At 33.7% G+C, this 19,116-nt stretch overlaps 1 protein-coding gene across 1 annotated transcript; it reads left to right on the top strand.

Annotated features, from left to right (window-relative positions):
- The first annotated feature begins 1,782 nt into the window (after positions 1–1,782).
- Positions 1,783–17,763, top strand: LOC18431529 ((3S,6E)-nerolidol synthase 1). Its single transcript, XM_011624092.3, has 7 exons — positions 1,783–2,043; positions 3,210–3,471; positions 13,810–14,182; positions 14,301–14,519; positions 14,789–14,927; positions 15,642–15,890; positions 17,314–17,763. Exons 1-7 carry the CDS (start codon positions 1,873–1,875, stop codon positions 17,608–17,610), a joined length of 1,710 nt encoding a protein of 569 aa, XP_011622394.3. The 5' UTR covers positions 1,783–1,872; the 3' UTR covers positions 17,611–17,763.
- Positions 17,764–19,116: the final 1,353 nt, after the last annotated feature.

Genomic DNA, 19,116 nt, shown 5'->3' on the forward strand with positions numbered 1-19,116 from the left:
ATCAAAATATTAAATAAAATCGATTAAATTGAGGGAAAAAAAAAAAAAACGCAGTTCTTCACAGACATCAGTCATTCAATCTCAAAAATCAATCTCAAATTGAATAAATTAGATAAAATTGAATACATGAGATGATAAACTACACCATAACGAATCAAACCCTATCAATTTAATACATTCTTTGCAAAATATTTACTGAAATTGTGAAAATAGCGGAAAAAAAAAAAAAACAATCCACTTTTTTTTTAACAAACTTCACTCTTATTTTCTATAAAATCCAACTCAAATTGAATAAATATAATCAAATTGAATATATCTAATGATAAACAACCCTACGAAGAATAAAAACCCTATAAATTTAATACATGATTTGTAAAATATTGACTGGATTTGATCGCATGGCGGGAAAAAAAAAAAAAAACTGAGTTTTTACTTGTTTTTCGTGCATCCATGCCTTCAAACTCAAAATTGATATCTATTCCTCCAAGATAATCACATATTATGAATACAAAATTCTGACCAACACTCTTACAATCACTCAGCCTGAAATTTTACAAAAACTAAAGCTTTATTTCGATTGAAATAGTGAAAATGGGGGGAAAAAAAAAAACAGTTCACTTTTTTTATAACAGACGTCACTGGTATTTTCTAAAAAATCCAACTCAAATTGAATAAATATAATCAAATTGAATATATCTAATGATAAACAACACTGCAAAGAATCAACACCCTATAAATTTAATACATGATTTGTAAAATATTGACTGGATTTGAACGCATGGCGGAAAAAAAAAAAAACTGAGTTTTTACCTGTTCTTCGTGCATTCGTGCCTTCAAAGTCAAAATTGATATCTGTTCCTCCAAGATAATCACAAATTATGAACACAAAATTCTGACCAACACTCTTACAATCACTCAGCCTGAAATTTTACAAAAAATGAAGCTTTATTTCGATTGAAATCATTGAAATGGCGGAAACCTTAAAACTCACTCTGTGAACCAAATTTATTGATAAAAAACGGTGGTGTTTAATTCGTTTTATTGAGTGAAAATGATTTGAAATTTGAATTAAAGTCTGTAATATTCGTTCATAAGGCTGAAAACATTGAAAATCGATCAAAAAATGAAAAAAAAAATCAAAATCCCGTGAAAAACACGGTGCAGCCCGTGTTCTTCCGGGTGACTCGCGATTCTACTATTGGGACTCAGACATAATCGCGAGTCTACTATTGGGAATCGCCCAGTACTCTCTGGACACGGGCGATTCCCGTGTTTTGTACGGAATCGGCACGTCCTGTAGCGATTCCCGAGTCGAACCAGGCGAGTCCGGCTCGACTCGGCAACTTTTTAAACCCTGGTCTGTATCAAAGTGGGGAGCTTCCAACAAATTTTTTGGTATTGACCTCACAAAGAATACTGTGGGGTTAGGACCATGTGCTCTACAACTTCAAAATCTAGCGTCCCTGGACTATTGAGATAACGGTCGGTTGGATGGCATCACTTGTTCTTCTCAAAAATGTACGGTGATCCCTTTGAAGGGACCACACATAATTGACATATACACATATAACCCAACATACCACCTGAGTAGTACACGTTAGTAGGGTCGTGCGCAGCTTCTTTCGTACCTTTTTTTCTTCTCATTTTTCATGTTGGAAATGGACGGTAGGGTGTTATTTCGAGGCATTCGCCACAGACACTTTACTCTCCACCTGATTTCTACGTAGCTTTCTTTTCACTCTCGATTTTTTTGAGGTGTTAACAGTAGGAATGGAACCTATGACATTACGTGTTAAGCTTTTTTGAAGCGTTAAAACACTGCTTCTCTCACTCTCACTCCCATAAATATGGAACGTTTCACTACTCTCAGCCATGCACTTTCCTTCCTTCCCCATAACCATTCTCTCTCCTCTCTCTCTCTCTCGCTCAATGGATAATGTCCCGCTCCCTGGTCTTACAAGAAGCACCCCAAGTTTTCACACAAAAAAACATGAGAATTCATGTGATTTCTCCAATAATGACCTCCACTTTAATGGTTACGAGGTGAGAGTTCATGGTCAGATTGTGTTCCCACTCTTTTTTTTACAGGTTTAGAAAAACTTACTCACGGACGGTAATATCTATTGTGATAACACTTTGGTCTAGAAATTTTACTTGGACGCCTCTGTTTTCGTGGTGGTTTTCTTCTAGATTCGCTAGTATTGCATTTCTTTTTGTTTTTATGGTTTTTGGGGTAGCCTGATGCCCTAGATATCTCATTCATGGCGGTTTGACACCATACATGTGAAGTATACCCATCTAATGTTTGTTACATAGGTTTATATTTGGAATTAGTATAGAAAGGGGCCAATCTGATGTCTCTAATTTCAGACGAGCCCATATTTCGTTTCTTTTTTATGCATAACACTGTACGTAGAATGACCATATTGTGGTAATAACACATTTCCTTGCCATGATATGGAGGTTAAACATATATGATATCAAGGTGGAGAATATATGAAAGACTTTGGGATCCAATGTTAGAGATATCTACTCGCCCACTTTCTGTACTTGTTTTTTTTTTTTTTTTCTTCTTAAGTAGTTCAGTATTGGAGACGTTAGACTGCTCCATATATGATAAAGTCAACCAAGCTGCTTATATAACAATCTCATCCAACGGTTCAGATTGAATTTAAGCAGGATCCAATGGCTATGGTCTCATTTCGAATTTAAATTTTCATTTGTTTTCTACATATCAAAATCACTTGAAATTTTGGACGTCTATTTTTTTAAAATAGAAAAATCAAATAAAAATATAAAAAAATAAAATACAAGAAATAAATTGAACAAAATACCCCAAAACTTTTTGTTTTCCACTTTATAAACCCATTTTCCCCATTATATTCGATCCTCCTCAAGAAATCATTACTAAGAATTTAAACTTTGTATTTTCATGTCCAAATCTTTTTAGTCTTGGTTTTGGGCAGAAACAAATGAGTCATGTACTACAAAAATAGCAAATGAAAGTTTGCCCAGGGGTTTTGTCTTTCCTAGTGAGCCAAGAGTAGATTTCTTATGTACTAATATTCGTATTGTAGTAGTGGCATTTGAATTGAATCATTTTGCATTAAATTATAGCCCACTTTTCACTTTAGTCCAAGAGATAAGATCCAATCTATTTCAGGCAATCAAAGGTCTTTAAAGATTGAATATTAATGACTTATTTCCAGGTTGATTTCAATATTGCCTGGTTCAATGACATGAAGAAAAATTTGATGAGGATGATTACTGCCACCATTGATGACACAGAAACCATGGTTTTAATCGACAATATCCAACGGCTCAGCATATCCTACCATTTTGAGGCTGAAATCGGAGAAAGATTAGATCGCATTTATAGGAGTGGTATTGTAGGCGACTGCGATGACGACCTATATATTGTTTCTTTAGGATTTCGACTCCTCAGACAGCACGGATATAGAGTGTCAGCAGGTAAGTGATCTATTTCATAGTTTACTTGGGCCACCAGAGTTTATTTCTCTCTTTCTGATTTATGATGTCGTGAATATTCCTTATCAATGGATCTCCATTTGAAGTTTATGTAGTTTTTTTATATTAATGAATAGGGGTAGGTGATTTTTGATGTAGTGAATATTCCTTTAGACCCCTCTAAAATCAACTACATTGGGCTAAATATGATTCTAAATTGAAGAGTAGATCAATTTAGAATCATATGATTCTACATTGGGCACTACTTGTAGATCAAGAGATTTCCAAAGGTCCAAGAATTTTCTAAATCCGATTCGTCGTTTGAAAGTTATGGTCCAAATAAAATTTTTTACCAGTAATTCTATAATGGTCCTTGTAAAAACCTCTGAAACCCTAACCTCATAGATCTAGGAAATCACAACCCTATGGGCAAGAAACCTAGCCAATTATCTTCAAGTTCAAATCCCTAATTTTCATTGATAAACTCAAGCCCTAGGGAGCTTTACCTAGGGATCTTCAAGAAGAAAAGTGAAGGAGCATGTGTAAACAACCCATGATTCTGATAAAGGCACCAACTTGGGGTCTTTGGGTGTGTCGGGTTGGTCGGCCTAGCTAGGTATGTCATTTTATTTATTAATTTATTGATTTTCAGATTAATTTAATTTTATTAATGTAATTTAGTTTACTTCTAGTCTTATGGTTTCTTGATAGGATTATTGCTATATTGAGCCGGATCTTCCAACAGTACTTAAAGAACTATGATCTTCTCTTAATTGCTTTTCTTTTTATATAGTAATTTGACGGATCCCACTCATCTCTACCTACTTTTTTTTTTTACTTGTTGAAAGCATAAATTATGTGAGGTTTCATTAAAGATCTTGTCGGATTTGGTTGTAAACAATTTGGTGCCCAACATGGGCTTGTTGAGCTCAAGATCGTTTGAAATCCGTCAAGAGTTGATTATGAAAAATCTGCTTCAAGGTCAATTTTTGACATATTAGTAAGATCATGGTCTATATGAGTCTATGTAGATTTATGGACCTATTTTTAAGGACATATAAGCTTTAAAATGGAGATCATCAATATGAAAAATAAATAAATTTTAAAAATTAAAAATAATAATTGTATTAAGAAAATATTTGGACTGTTAGTTTCAATTATTTTTAGATGGACACATATCTGCATCCATCTGTAAGATGGATGCTTTATAGCCAGGGACTGCAAATGTAGAAATTTGGTCTCTGCCACATGAAAGAATTTTCCTATCAGAAAACCACAGAATTTTGTTAAAAGAGAGAGAGAAATAATCTTTTTCCATTGTTAAACCTTGCTTTGATTACCTCTTTTCTATAGCTTGGTTTTTTTTTGCTCGTAAGTAGTTTAAATAAGTAAATAAATGAGGATCACTCTGTGGCCTTTTGTAAGAAGAGCATTTCTATTTCTCTCATGCGTCTTAACGGCAAAGAAGGTTGCTCTTTTGGGTGCGTGACTATCTCTACTTTTTGTGAAAAGGTTTTTGGGTGTGTGATTATCCCTATTAAAAAAGGTCACCGAAGTTCCTGTCTCCCTATGCAAGAAGGCACCGTTTATGCAAGAAGACCCAAATTTAAAGAAAAACTCTTAAAAAAAAGAAAAAGACTTATAAAATAAAAAAGAAAAAAAAAAGGGGGTTGGATTCGGGGTTGTAGCATCCTCACACCTAGTCACCCCATTATGCTTTCCATTTCTACCACTAACACCACCTTACTAACACTTTCAAATATCTAATTCCTAATCTACTTAAAATATATGGGTAGGGGTCTGTTTTCCCCACCTTATTAGCAAAAAAAAAAAAACTCTTAAAAAACAAACTTACTAAAAAATGAAATTGCTTAGAAAAAGATTTATGATAATTTCTCAACTAGCACTTCTTCTTCAACCCAGATCTGGTCACTCTAAATAATCGAGCGCAATCATTTCAACTAAATCATCCTCCCCTGGTTGGAGAGAACTTGCCCTCGAGTTAAGCTTGTTGTCACTGGAGGTATCTCCCGTATAAGGAATTAAGTGCTTGACATTGAAAACATCAAAAGTCCTCATAAGGCTTGGTATCTTTAACTGGTACGCATTGTCAATGATCTCCTATAAAATTTTGCATGGTCCAATGTTTCAATTACTGAGCACGCTATACTCCACAATGTGACACCTGTCTTTGGTCAAAACATCTCACATATAATCTCCAACTTCAATACTTGCTTGCGATGATGCTTATCTGCAACAGCCTTGTATTTAGCATTATTGGCTTCAATTTTCTTCTTAACCTGCTCATGAATGCCTTTGATTTGATTAGCTAAGACTTTTTCCTTGCCACCAAATTTTCTACATGAGGCTTAGAAATTAAATCTATTACACTGTTTGGATTATATCTATAAACAACTTAAAAACAGATTTTCTGAGTAGTTCAATTCTTGGACCTATTGAAAGCAAATTTAGGTTGAGAAATCCCATTGCCTTGGTTTCTTTCCTGCCAAATTGCACAATAAATTTCCCAAGATTTTATTTTTACCTATGTTTGACCATCACTTCGGGAATGAGTAGCATTGCTAAAACATAACTCAGTTCCCATCAAGTTCCATAGACATCTCCAAAAATTACTAACGAATACTGCATCTTTGTCTGATGTGATTGACATCAGAATGCCATACAATCGAATAATCTCTCTAAAATAAATTTTTGCACTGTTAGAAGTATCCATAGTTTTCCTGCTGGCAATAAAATATGTCATTTTGAAGAACATATTTTACCACCAAGAATACTGACCCAATACCTCTTTGCGTACTTGTCATACCCAAAACAAAATTGATACTAACATCCTCCTATGGTGCAGCTATTTGCGAAAATGGAGTACAGAGTTTGGTATTTTGCGCAGTCCCTTTAGAACAAAGAATGAACTCTAGTATACATAATTCATGCCTCTGAAAATAACACCATCTTGGACACAATTGTCGTCACACTTACCTGCTCAGACATATGCCATACTTGCTCCAAATTTAAGATCATCTTGGTACAACTCCTTGAAAGTATCATTACCCACCACATTCACCTTCATAGCATTAAGTAGTGGCTTTCCTACTTAAAGCATTAGCTACATGGGTATGAACTCATGTTTTATGCTTCAAGGTGAAGCTAAACTCCTGCAAGTAGGACACCCATTTAGCATGCCTTCTGTTAAGTTTATGCTAGCTATTGATGCATTTAAGAGCTTCGTGATCCGAACAAAGAATGAACTCTTTATGCACCAAATAATGTCACCAGCATCTTAGTGCTTGCACAATGGTATAAAACTCAACATTATAAGTGGAATAATTAGCCTTGGACCCATTGAGCATTTCACTGTAGAATGCCATCCGCTTTCCTTCCTGACTTAACATAACACTAATATCAATTGTTGATATGCCACAATCAACTATATTTTTTTTTTATCAAAGTATGGTAACGCCAATACAGGTGTGCTTCTAGCATTTCCTTCTTTATCAACTGAAAACACTACTTTGCTTCTAGAGTCCACTAAAATCTACAAATTTTTAAACAATCTATAATTGGAAAAATAACAGCATTGAAAATGTTAATGAATGACCCGTAAAAAGAAGTCAAACCATGTAAACTACGGATATCCCGTATGTTGTGCAGAATAGGCCACTCAAGTATAGCCCTCACATTGGACTGATATGCTTTCACCCATTCAGAAGAAGCAACATACTCCAACCATGCCACATTTCCTGTCATGAATTTGTATTTCTTAAGATTAGCATTTAGTTTCTCTTGACTTAGAGTTTTAAGAACATCCCTGAGGTGTTGCTTATGAAATTCACGTGAAGCACTATAAATTAATATGTCAATAAAGTATACGACAACATACTTGCCAATATAGGACCTAACTACATGGTTCATCAATCTCATGAAGGTACCAGGAGCATTCAACAATCCAAAGGGCATAACCAACCACTGAAATAACTCGTCTTGGGTTTTAACAAATCGAAATAGCTTTTATTTTTTATTCTAAAATATTTATTTTATTCTAAAATACTCGTTACTTTTAAAATTAATTACTCTTCAACTAATAATGAATTTTTTAAAAAAGAGAAAAGTCACTTTCAACTAAAAGAAACGTGACAAAAAAAAAGATACAATAGTGGACACTAAATTGAGGTGTTGTACACTTGTCTAAAAGTGTTGACATGTGTGTCAGTATCCACTAAGGGTTAACAGATGATCAAACCCTAAAACCAGTGTTTTAAAAAATGCCGAGTCGAACCGGACTCGCCCGGTTCGACTCAGAAATCGCAAAAAGTGGATCGTATCGGCTAAAAAATCGGAAATCGTCCGGTTCTAGAGAGAACCGGACGATTTTGTACAGTGACTCGTCGATTCACTGTACGGAATCGGCGAGTCCGAACAATGAATCGGCGAGTCCTGTACGGATTTTTTTTTTTTTTTTTTTTTTTTTTTTTTTTTGTAATCCATGATAGATTTTTTTGTAATACTTGATCGATTTTTTTGTAATCCATGATCGAATTTGTTTTGTTTTTTTGTAATCCATGATCGAATTTTTTGTTTTTTTGTAACCCATGATAGAATTTTTTGTAATCCATGATCGAATTTTTAGTAATCCATGATCGAAATGTTTGTTTTTTTTCCTTGTAATCCATGATCGAAGTTTTTGTTTTTTTTTTTTTTTTTTGTAACCCATGATAGAATTTTTTGTAATCCATGATCGAATGTTTTTTAATATATGATCGAAATGTTTGTTTTTTTTTTGTAATCCATGATCGAAATGTTTGTTTTTTTTTTTGTAATCCATGATTGAATTTTTTGTTTTTTGCTTTTTTTGTAACCCATGATAGAGTTTTTTGTAATCCGTGATTGAATTTTTTGTAATCCATGATTGAATTGTTTTTTTCTTTTTTTGTAATCCACGATTGAATTTTTTGTTTTTTTTTGTTTTTTTTTGTTTGTTTTTTTTTGTAATCCATGATCGAATTTTATGTAATCCATGATCGAATTTTATGTAATCCATGATCGAATTTTATGTAATCCATGATCGATTTTTTTGTAATCCATGATTGAATTTTTTGAAAATTTGTGATTTTTTTTTTTTAATCCATGATCGAATTTTTTTTTGTAATCCATGATAGAATTTTTGGAAAATTTGTGATTTTTTTTTTTTAATCCATGATCAAAAAAATTTTTGTAATCCATGATAGAATTTTTTGAAAATTTGTGATTTTTTTTTTTAATCCATGATCGATTTTTTTGAAAATTTGTTTTTTTTTTTTTTTAATCCATATTATTCAAAGAGAAAATGAGAGAGATGATGATTCTGAGGCCACCCTATCCCAGCCATATTATTCACATATCGAGTCCCAACAGCAACAGTGTAGGGATTAGCACGACAGTGCAAGTGAGCATGAAGGATGGACAATCTTCGGGGATTTTAGATTGGGAACACAACAAAACACTAACACTCAGGGATTTGAGAATAGTCAGACGCCTGCTAATATCGATGATTCGTTTTTAGATCGAATCAATGAATTGTTAAACGAATTCAATCAATGGCACCAGCGTGACCAAGAAGAACAATAACGTCGTCTATCATTTCATTTTTAGATCATATGTTACTAATTTTATGCTTTATTGTAGTCCATGTATGTTGATATACTTATTGCATGATAATTATATGTTTATCCTTTTGTGTGATGTAAATTAAATGCTGAATGGCGGTTCATGCAGGGAAAGAACATATCAATATTCGCATATTCATTCAAAAACATGAGAATTCTTAATGGAGTACCTTCTTTTCTTATTGAATTCCTAAAAAACAATATTTATAATGAAGTTTAATAATTTTTTCGGATTTTTTTTAAGTTTTATTCTGACCGATTAACCCGATTCCAGATCCGGATTGCCGATTAACCGATCCGAATCAATTTTTTGGAAACCCGATCCGGATCACCGATCCGTTTTTTAAACCAATGCCTAAAACACATGCGTCTATGTTTCATAGGATTTCTCCATTTCCTAAATTACAAAACTCACAAAAATAAAACCTCTAATACCTCTCTCTCTCTCTCACCTTTAATACTTCTCTCTATAATAATTCTCTCTTTGACTATTTGTATTTCTATCTCCAGAAAGTTCTACTACGTCCCTCTCTTTTTCCAAGACCTTGCTCTTTTTCCTTTTTTTTCTTTTTTGCATTTTTTTTTTTTGAGAGTTAATAGTGAATTCATTAATGGAAAATTTTTTCATGTGGGCTGGACAATATTTTTACATATGCGGTCCAATAAGTGTAAAGCATCCATTTTAAAGATGGATGCAAGTAGGTGTTCCACCTAAAAACAATGGAAACTAACGGTCCAAATGTTTATTTACTAGAATTATTATTTCTATTTTTTAAAATTTATTTATTCATCCATATTTATGATCTCCATATTAAATATTACATGTCCTTAAAAATTGTCTTAAAATTCATCTCAAAAATAAAATTTTTAAGAGGCATGCATTTTTACGTATACGGGCTTGGCCGCATAAAAACCGGGTTTTTCAATAATAGAAAGAGGTAATACCTTTCTCCAATACCTTTCTCTCTAGGAGATGAATTTTGTGGCAATACTTGGGAACCTTGTATTCCCCTTAACACTCTGTCTGACTCAATCCCATAATGCGAATTATGAGCCGTTCATTTTCATGTTCCTTGGCATCTTCGTTTGTCGCATGTTCACGTACTTTAGGACAGTACATTGTTGTCCCCTTAAACGTAGTTCGTGGAATATCCGGCTGATGTCACCTACAGTGCAATCTACCTGAATAAGTCCCGGGCAGTAAAAAATGCGTTGAAAAATTAAAAAAGATACAAAAATAAAGAAACTACTATAGTATGAAAAGCACATAAAGAATGGTTGAAACAAAACACATTCAAATGAAATTGAAAATTAATGAAAAAATGAATTTTAACGGATTGATTTTTGATATTAAGTGAGTATTATTGACCAAAACAATTTTCAATCTTTACAATAATATAAAGAATATTAAAAAAAGAAGGCTTTTAAAAATCAAATTCATTATTTTTTAAAAATTTTATACATTTTTTTATTTTTATTTTTTATATACCGATCGATCACCAAATTTTTTATATAAACTTTAAGCTTAAAAAATATTGTAGATCTAGTAGATCTATAAAAACTTAAAAATTTTAAAAATTGACGGTCGAAAAATACATTATAAGATGCACCATTTACAAAAACTGGAAATCCATTTTTTTTCTGATGTGCGTTGTTACCTCTATATTGTATATATTCGCGCAAACACAGATTTGCGAAGACGTTGACGTACATAAGTTTTAAACTGATTATGTGCGAGCAAGATGGACATTTGCTTGCTTAGGCACAACCAGGGCTAGGATTATGCAAAATTTCTATTTATAACAAATTCTTGCGTCGTGAAATGTTTCAAAACGTAAGTCTAATTTCTTAGATACTCGAAATCCTTTTTCCCTTATTTTTTTTTTTTTTTTTTTTTTTAAAAAAAAAAAAATACTCATCCAGTTATTGAAAAGTGGATCCCACCAAAATTGGATCTAAAAAAAATCATCCTCAGTTTTATACCGAGGGGAGAAAATAAATCTTTTGATTCTGGTCCTGCCCAGGCATAATAGTTCAAGCACCCAAAGGTTAAAAGCTGCTCCATACCGACCACATATTTTTTATGAGATTTTTCGAATTTGACAATCAGTCCATTTCTTGATGGGGAATCATTAGAAAGGAAATTATTGAGAAACAAAAGCGGTGTAGGCCACTACGGTCTCGTGCGGCACGTTTTTAGGAAAATCTCAATAACAAGAACAAATGGTAGCCGCCCATGTACAGCGCATTTTTTTCATCCCTTACTTGTCCTTTCCAAAACTTGGAAAGTGTAGTACGGTCTCGTGCGGCTGGCTGTTTTGCTTTTTTTCTTTTTTTTTTTAAAGTTTAATGTATGCCAGGCATATAATCACGCCCACGAATTCAGGATTTTACTACTGGCTCTACAATGTAGAACTGGCAGATTAAATGGATCGATCGGAAAACCGCATAGAATTGCAGAAGGATAGGAGGAATGCACAAAGCAATGAATAGTGTAAAAATATGAAATTATTTTAGTTTAGAGATTGTATATTATGATACCATTTTTCTTTTCAAATTGCTACTAGTTGTTCAATTAGATGGCCACAAAGTTCACGAAAGTCTTTTGTGAACTTTAAGTTAGTCAAAGCCATGCTCACGTCCACCGATTTGAAATATGACCGATAAGAGTGATTGTGACCTTCATAAAAAAATAAAAATTTAGGTTCACTCTTCAACCCTCTACAACCCTTGACTCTTAATGTTAATACCATAGTTACCGGGAGTGGGAGAGGGAGCGGCTTCGGTTCCGGGAGCAGGAGCGGCGGATCGATGGCTACCTAAAGCTCTAAAGCTCAGGAAGCGAATTCCGATGAGGGTAGAAGTTACTAATCGAGATCCCGTTTGGACAGGGAGAAAGATCCAGATACATTGGGATCGAGATCCATATTTAACGGGAACGCATTACATGTATTTACGGAACGAGATCCTGTTTGATTAGAGAGCGAGATCCCCGTTTGAATAGGAAGCGAGATCTTGATACATTAGGATCAAGATCCCTATTTGACAGGAACGTGTTACATGTACCATGGGATCGCGCACCCATCGACAACAAGAACGCGATCCCATTTAATGTTGAGTCTCACCCTATCTAAACAATACCACCACCCTATTTGGCTAAGATCGAGCTCCTTTCATTGTAGGATCGTGCTTCGCACAATGGTAGTCCGCGCCCCCATCGTTGAACTCCACTTGTATGAAGAACCCAATTCCATTACATATGGATTTGTGCACCAACTAAGTACGGCAGCCCGTTCCTATACAAATGCGATCTCAATTTGGTTAAATTTAAAAATCATTGTTCGATCTATCAACGGCCCATGCGGTTAGATCCATGCACAACCAATCCTAGATATCCATGGATTAATTAAATCCCATTAATCTAGTATGAAATAAAGTCTTATAATGCTATTGACAATTAATGTTAGTAATATTCAAACTCACATACATGATGATACGAATATGAGCTTTACGTTGGCATTTGTATACATGGAAATATATTGTCTAGGACTTGGGTACCATTTGGATGCAACCTAAGCATATATGGTTACTGTTACGCTTAAATTTCGGAAATGCATCACCATTATTTTTTGGTAGAAATAACTATATGAAAATTTACTAAAAATATTAATTTTTATATTTAAATGTTATTTTTATTTAATAAGTTTCTTTTAGAAAGTTATAAAATGGTAAAATAAATTTATTCAAAATTTTAAAAAAATTATTGTAATAGAAATAAAGGTAAATTATATATATATATATATATATATATATATATATATATATATATATATATATATATATAGAACTAAGGACGCACCCCAAAAATCCATCGGAAAAGGTTGTTTGAATGTTGAAAAAATCTCTAATTGATCATCTTGACATCAAGATGTATGAGTATATGAAAGAAATAAAAAAAATTTGACTACTAAAAATTGTGCATCTTGCAACATATTATCAACACCGTCCATTTTAAGAATTTTCATATGTTTATAGATCTACATGATTTTAACCATTTTTGGGTCTAAAAGTATTTTATTAGATATGAAAATAGATTTTTAGATAATCCTAAGAATTTTTTACACCAAAATTACATGATATAAAATTTGGTGGTGCGTTCCGTCAGACAATGCGAGCGAGATCCGTGAAGTAGAGGGGGTGAAATCCGTTGTGTATGGGATCGAGATCCCACTTTTAGCGAGAGCGAGATCCCTGAAGTAGAGAGAGCGAGATCCCAGCTGAGGAATGCCAGAGAGAGATTTCCGATTCCGGTAACTATGGTTGATACCGATATCCTCAGACAGCATGGATATAGAGTGTCATCAGGCGAGTAATCTATATTATAGTTTGTTAGGACCACCCGATTTTATTTCTCTCCTTTGGAAATCTGATGTCATGAATATTCCTCACCAATGGATCTCCATTTGTAGTTAATGTAGTTTTTTTATATTAACGAATATGGGTAGGTAATCGATTTTCCCATCTGATTTACCTAAAAACTTATTACGTTAAGCATCCTCAATTGGTAGGCGTTTACATTTTTTGAAATACAAATGTAAATTTTCTAGTCTAATTTGTCCCAAGAAAATTGATTTGGTTCCATGTAATTTAATTGTTTTGACACCCCTTTTTTTATGTACAGATGTGTTCAACAAATTCAAGGATGAAAGTGGAAATTTCAGTTCATTCTTGAGCAAAGATGTTATAGGCATCTTGAGTCTATATGAAGCTTCACACCTTGGCATACAAGGAGAAGAGTACATGGATGAAGCTTTAGCTTTCAGTCTTAAGCACCTTAAAGCATCGGTGTCTCGACTGGAGCCCGAACTTGCTAAAACTGTCAAGCATGCGCTCGAGCTGCCCATGCACTTTCGCACGCCAAGGTTAGAATCCATGTATTACATAAAAGTCTCTGAAAGAGACCTTGGTAGAAACCAGGATTTGTTAGAATTTGCAGTAATGGATTTCAATATGGTGCAAGCAATGCATAAGCAGGAGTTGAAAGAAGTCACAAGGTACTCGTTCACTTGAAATTGAGTTATCGTACCTAATGTCTCTCGTAACAGCTGACATTTCGTAGTGCAATATCGCAAATTCGATTCCGATAACTGAACTACCCTACAATATTTTCAGGTGGTGGAGGGACCTGGGTTTGGCAGATATGCTAACATTTGCACGGGATAAAATACATGAATGGTTCATGTGGCCTGTTGTTATTTCGTCGGAGTCTGAGTTTTCTGTGGGTAGAGTTGATCTCACCAAAGTCATAGCCTTCATTCATATCATTGATGATATTTACGACATTTATGGAACCTTAGATGAACTACAACAATTTACGGATGCAATAAAAAGGTATACGCAAATTTCTATAAATATATGCTTTGATATGTTTTTAAAAGATGCGGTTTCTGTAAGGCCTAGGCCTTATGAACTACGTAAAGCCTCACCTCGAATCTTTATCAAGAAAGCACTTTGAGCATCAAAAGTCTTCATGATGGCTCTAAAATCAATTTCTACCCCGGACCATAAAATTTGAAGCTGGAAAATTAGTTTGGAGTACATTTATCATTCCATTTTGACTGGATCCCATTCTTCTTCGTTCTTGTCTTGTGTTTCTGTAGATGGGATCCAATGGTTTCGCGTGGGCTACCTGAGTACATGAAAACATGTTATTTAGCGTTATATGATGTTGCCAGTGATATATCTTTTAAGATATTCAAGAATCATGGGCTTAATGTCATGGGCCACTTGAGACAAGCGGTACTATTCTTCTCCAACCAGCTTCTCTCTCACTTTTCTGAGTTCCTTAATTATCATTATCAAATATATCTAATGAAAAGTATACAAACATATTATTTATGTTTAATGCTTAAAGATCAAAAAGAAAAAAAAAAAAAATCTCGATCTTTGTGATACATCTCAAACCAACCAATTTGACATTTAATGGCTAGTAGTCACTATGACCTTCTTGAAATGCAGATAAACGGCCTTACTGTATACAATTTCATATTTTATTACTCTTTGCAACCATGGGAATTAAGGTTCACATAGAAAATCATAAAAAAAAAGCTCCTTTTGATGTTGGAAAACCATCTACTTGATCATCTCGATATCGAAAAGGATGGCTATGAAAATAAAAAATATTTTGAGTCTAAAAAAAAGTACATATTCCAACACATTATCCGGATGGTCCATTTTCAAGATTTTCATATCTTTATAAATGTAGTTGATTTGAAAAAAATATCTAGTTTAAAACTCTATGATAAGAAATGACAATAGATTTTCAAATCATCCTAAGAATTTTTTTAACACTAAAATTACATCTTGTAATAAAGTTTAGAGATGCACCTTAATTCGATTGTTTAATATTGCAAAGCACAACCTTCATTTTTGACGTGTATATTCATCAAAATGAATGAGGAAATCGTAATTTTCTTTTGAATGCTAAGTGGGTACTAATAGTATTACTTGTAGTGGACTTCCCTATGTGAGGCATTCTTAGTGGAAGCGACATGGTTTAACTGTGGGTACGTGCCAAGCAAAGAAGAATATTTGAAGAATGGAGTGACGAGTTCAGGTGTACACGTGGCGTTAGTTCATGCTTTCCTTCTTTTAAGTCCCCACGTAACGCGGGAGACTGTGGAACTTGCAAGCCACAATTCTCAACTCATTCTTTCACCGGCTTCAATACTGCGCCTGTGGGATGATTTGTCAGCCACTGTGGTACGTATGAGTAACTACCACCCGTCACTCTTTTTTTCTTTTTTTTTTAATTAAGGCAACTCTGTTTTTTAATTTTTCAGTAGTTTTTAAAGCAGAAGTATAGGTTTTGTAGGGTTGAGAATCAGATCCGGATCTATTCAGATCCAAATCAGAAACTATATAGAGGATCTGGATCCAATTTTGGATTCGGATTAGTTCTAAAGTTGTACGTCATAAAGTTAAAATATAATTACAAAAATTATACATTCTCTCTCTCTATATATATATATATATATTAAATAGCCGGATCGGACCCGAATTGGATCTACTCTACCCGGCTCCCAAATTACTATTCGGACATAAATTTTTATCCAAATCCGAATTTTGGATGTATATCGGATCTGATAGGATCCGAATTTCGGGTTTCAGATCTGAATCGACTAAATTCTCAGCCCTAGAGGTGTGCTACCCACTACAACCTCTGCCCCTACATGTCACTCTCTTTTGTTGACCATATCTTTTATAAGTCTCTCTCTCCCCCTCTCCCTTCCATTTATCTAACTACACTTTATTCCATTTATCTAACTACACTTTATACGGTTAACTTTCTAATAAATTTAAAGGAAAGTACACAATAAGAACATTTACCTTTTGTACAATGTGGTCACATTAATCTTGACCATTGGATGTAAAATAAATTGGCTGCAATTATTCAATTGACCAAGTTCAAATTTCAAAAGAAATTTTCTCAAACTACTTTGTGGCACATTTAGGCTCTCAAATTTCACATCGAATGGTTGTAAGTAATTGCGACCACTTTATAGGGTCTCACCGTATATAATCCCTAAATTTAATGCGAATTTTTTTTAACTAGAATACTTTGCTTATTTTTTTGAATAACGAATTTTCTGTACTTTACAGGGGTACAGTTGTAATTAAATTTAAAATGTCTTATTACTGATTTATTTTCTTAATTGTAAGGATTTGTAATTGAAAATCCAAAAAACTAAAAGCGTCTCATTGCTTTCACTTGAAGAATAAGTGCAGAAAAATAAGGAGATTTTTAGTTCCTAATGAACCTCGCCGATTAGAACTCTGTTGTGCAAGGAGTAATTCTTAGTTTCTGAAGAAAGAGCAAAAACGTAGGGGCGGACATTTCTAATTAAACCAAATGGACGGCTTCTATTGTAATTTCTCAGCTTTAGACTTATCATGCAATAACTCATAAATTTCATGAAGTAAATAACAAATTTCTCTTCTTTCCGTTTTTTTTTTTTGTTTTTGATATCAAACAAACTTAAGATGTAGTGCTAACAAAACGGAACTGCTAACGCCTTGACCCAATCCCGATTCCTTAACTAATAAATTTCTTTCTCAGGTCGTTGTATCTTGTTTTGTATTTTTGGTGATTAACAATTTTGAACTTGGCAACATTTGCTGCTAGGATGAAAAGGAGAGGGGATATGATCCTTCCTACATCGAGTGCTACATCAAGCAACACAAGGATGAAACCGAAGAAAACGCTAAACAACACACAAGAGACTTGATTGCCACTATGTGGAAGAAACTCAACCAAGAATGCCTCGACCCAAGTCCTTTCCCACACTCCATCACAAAGATGGCCTTGAATAGCTCTCGAATGGTCCAAGTCATGTACCAATCTGAGATTGATTCAGTTGGTTCTACTCTTAAGGACCAAATGAAGTCACTGCTTCTTGAACCCATGTCTCTAAATTCTTAACTTTTCCATTACGCATTTAGAATACCTATGCGTAATGAAAATTCGGTAAAAATATGCTTTTAGTTCCTTTTCATGTAATTCTTTTCACTAAGGACCAAGTAAAATAAGGACAAAAATAATTGGATCAGTGTGATTTCTGATCAGTTAAGGCTATATCTACTCTTTATATATCATTTTTCATATATTAAGCCGTAGGACTCATGGAACTATATGAATTATTATGAAAAACGTTATAGGGTATGGGATCTAACAAGAGAGTTTTGTGTGAGATAAAAAGGACACAGTTAACAAATATGGGGATAGATCATTTTTCTCGTGGTATCTTTAGGGTGTATAATCATGGATCTCTCTCTCTCTCTCTCTCTCTTTCCATTTAGTTCTCTTTAATGTGTCCTGTTTAAACATAGTTATCTTTCTTGCATCATTCTTTAGATCAACAAAATAATCTCAAGTTATTAAAATAACAAAAGCGAGCAAGTCTCCAATTAAAATGTGATTTTGACAAATAATCTCAGATTTCTAAAATTTGTTAAAAACTTCAAGTTTTTCAAAGAATCTTTTAATTTTTTTTTTTTTTTTTATGGAACCAATATAGATGATTGTTTTATCCTAACATGGTTTCCAGGGGACTCAGTGATTATTAAGTCTGTTGTTTCAGTATCCGAGGCTTGGGTATACTTTCATAGGGTTTGTAGAATTGAGGGGTAAAATGTCAAAGAGGCTAAAAATGGTTTTGCATAGGATTAGGATATTTTGGTGGTTTGAGATGTCGGGATTAGGTCCATGGTCACTTTGGGAAATCTAGTAGGCCGGGATCCTAAGAATTTGGGGATCGGGGAGCTAGGAATCTCCTTAGTAATGTAGGGTGACTATAGTTACCCCCGTTGGCACACCACACATTATGGATAGAAAATGTCAAAGTAGTAGACACCCAACACACAAAATAAAAAGAGGTGAAAATAAACTGGATGTCTTCATTCTAGCAGTTTAACATCATGCGGTTATGGATGTATACGTCCAAGTAATTTAATGCCATGTCATATCGTAGAAGACACATCTTTTTGGAAAGTAATTTAATGCCATGTCATATAGTAGAAGACATATCTTTTTGGAAAGGATTTGAAAACAATGACTGATTTTTTTGAAGGTTTTTTGAAAAACAAACTTTGAAAATGAATAGGCCTGTACTTAATCCAATTGTAGCTCCTTTGGTAGAATAAGGTTTAAATGTTTATAGAAGTTTAAACTACCAAAAATCTAATCAAAGTGGTAAATTTTGAAATCAATGTTTGTCACTTGGATTTGAATGGGTGAACCTAGTTAAATTTAAGGAATCGTTAGAAGCTCCTTCTGAAAGAAAGACAGACCTATATGATCTTTTACCGGAGAATATATATATATATATTCACCCTTTTCTTTTGGCAAAAGATCACTTACAGGTGGCCTTTATTATAATAAGATAAATTTCAAAATAAAATAAACATGACAATAAAACCAAAATCTTAA

Source organism: Amborella trichopoda, chromosome 2 (genome assembly GCF_054954075.1).
Source record: "Amborella trichopoda isolate Santa Cruz 75 chromosome 2, AtrichopodaSantaCruz75HAP2 v2.0, whole genome shotgun sequence".
Taxonomy (NCBI): Eukaryota; Viridiplantae; Streptophyta; class Magnoliopsida; order Amborellales; family Amborellaceae; genus Amborella; species Amborella trichopoda.

Bases quoted from the DNA above. Each gene is read 5' to 3' on its own strand.
- LOC18431529 (XM_011624092.3), top strand. From the start codon at position 1,873: ATGCACTTTCCTTCCTTCCCCATAACCATTCTCTCTCCTCTCTCTCTC. The intron at 14,520-14,788 runs GTATACGCAAAT...GTGTTTCTGTAG, and splicing joins TTTACGGATGCAATAAAAAG to ATGGGATCCAATGGTTTCGC. The intron at 14,928-15,641 runs GTACTATTCTTC...TATTACTTGTAG, and splicing joins TGGGCCACTTGAGACAAGCG to TGGACTTCCCTATGTGAGGC.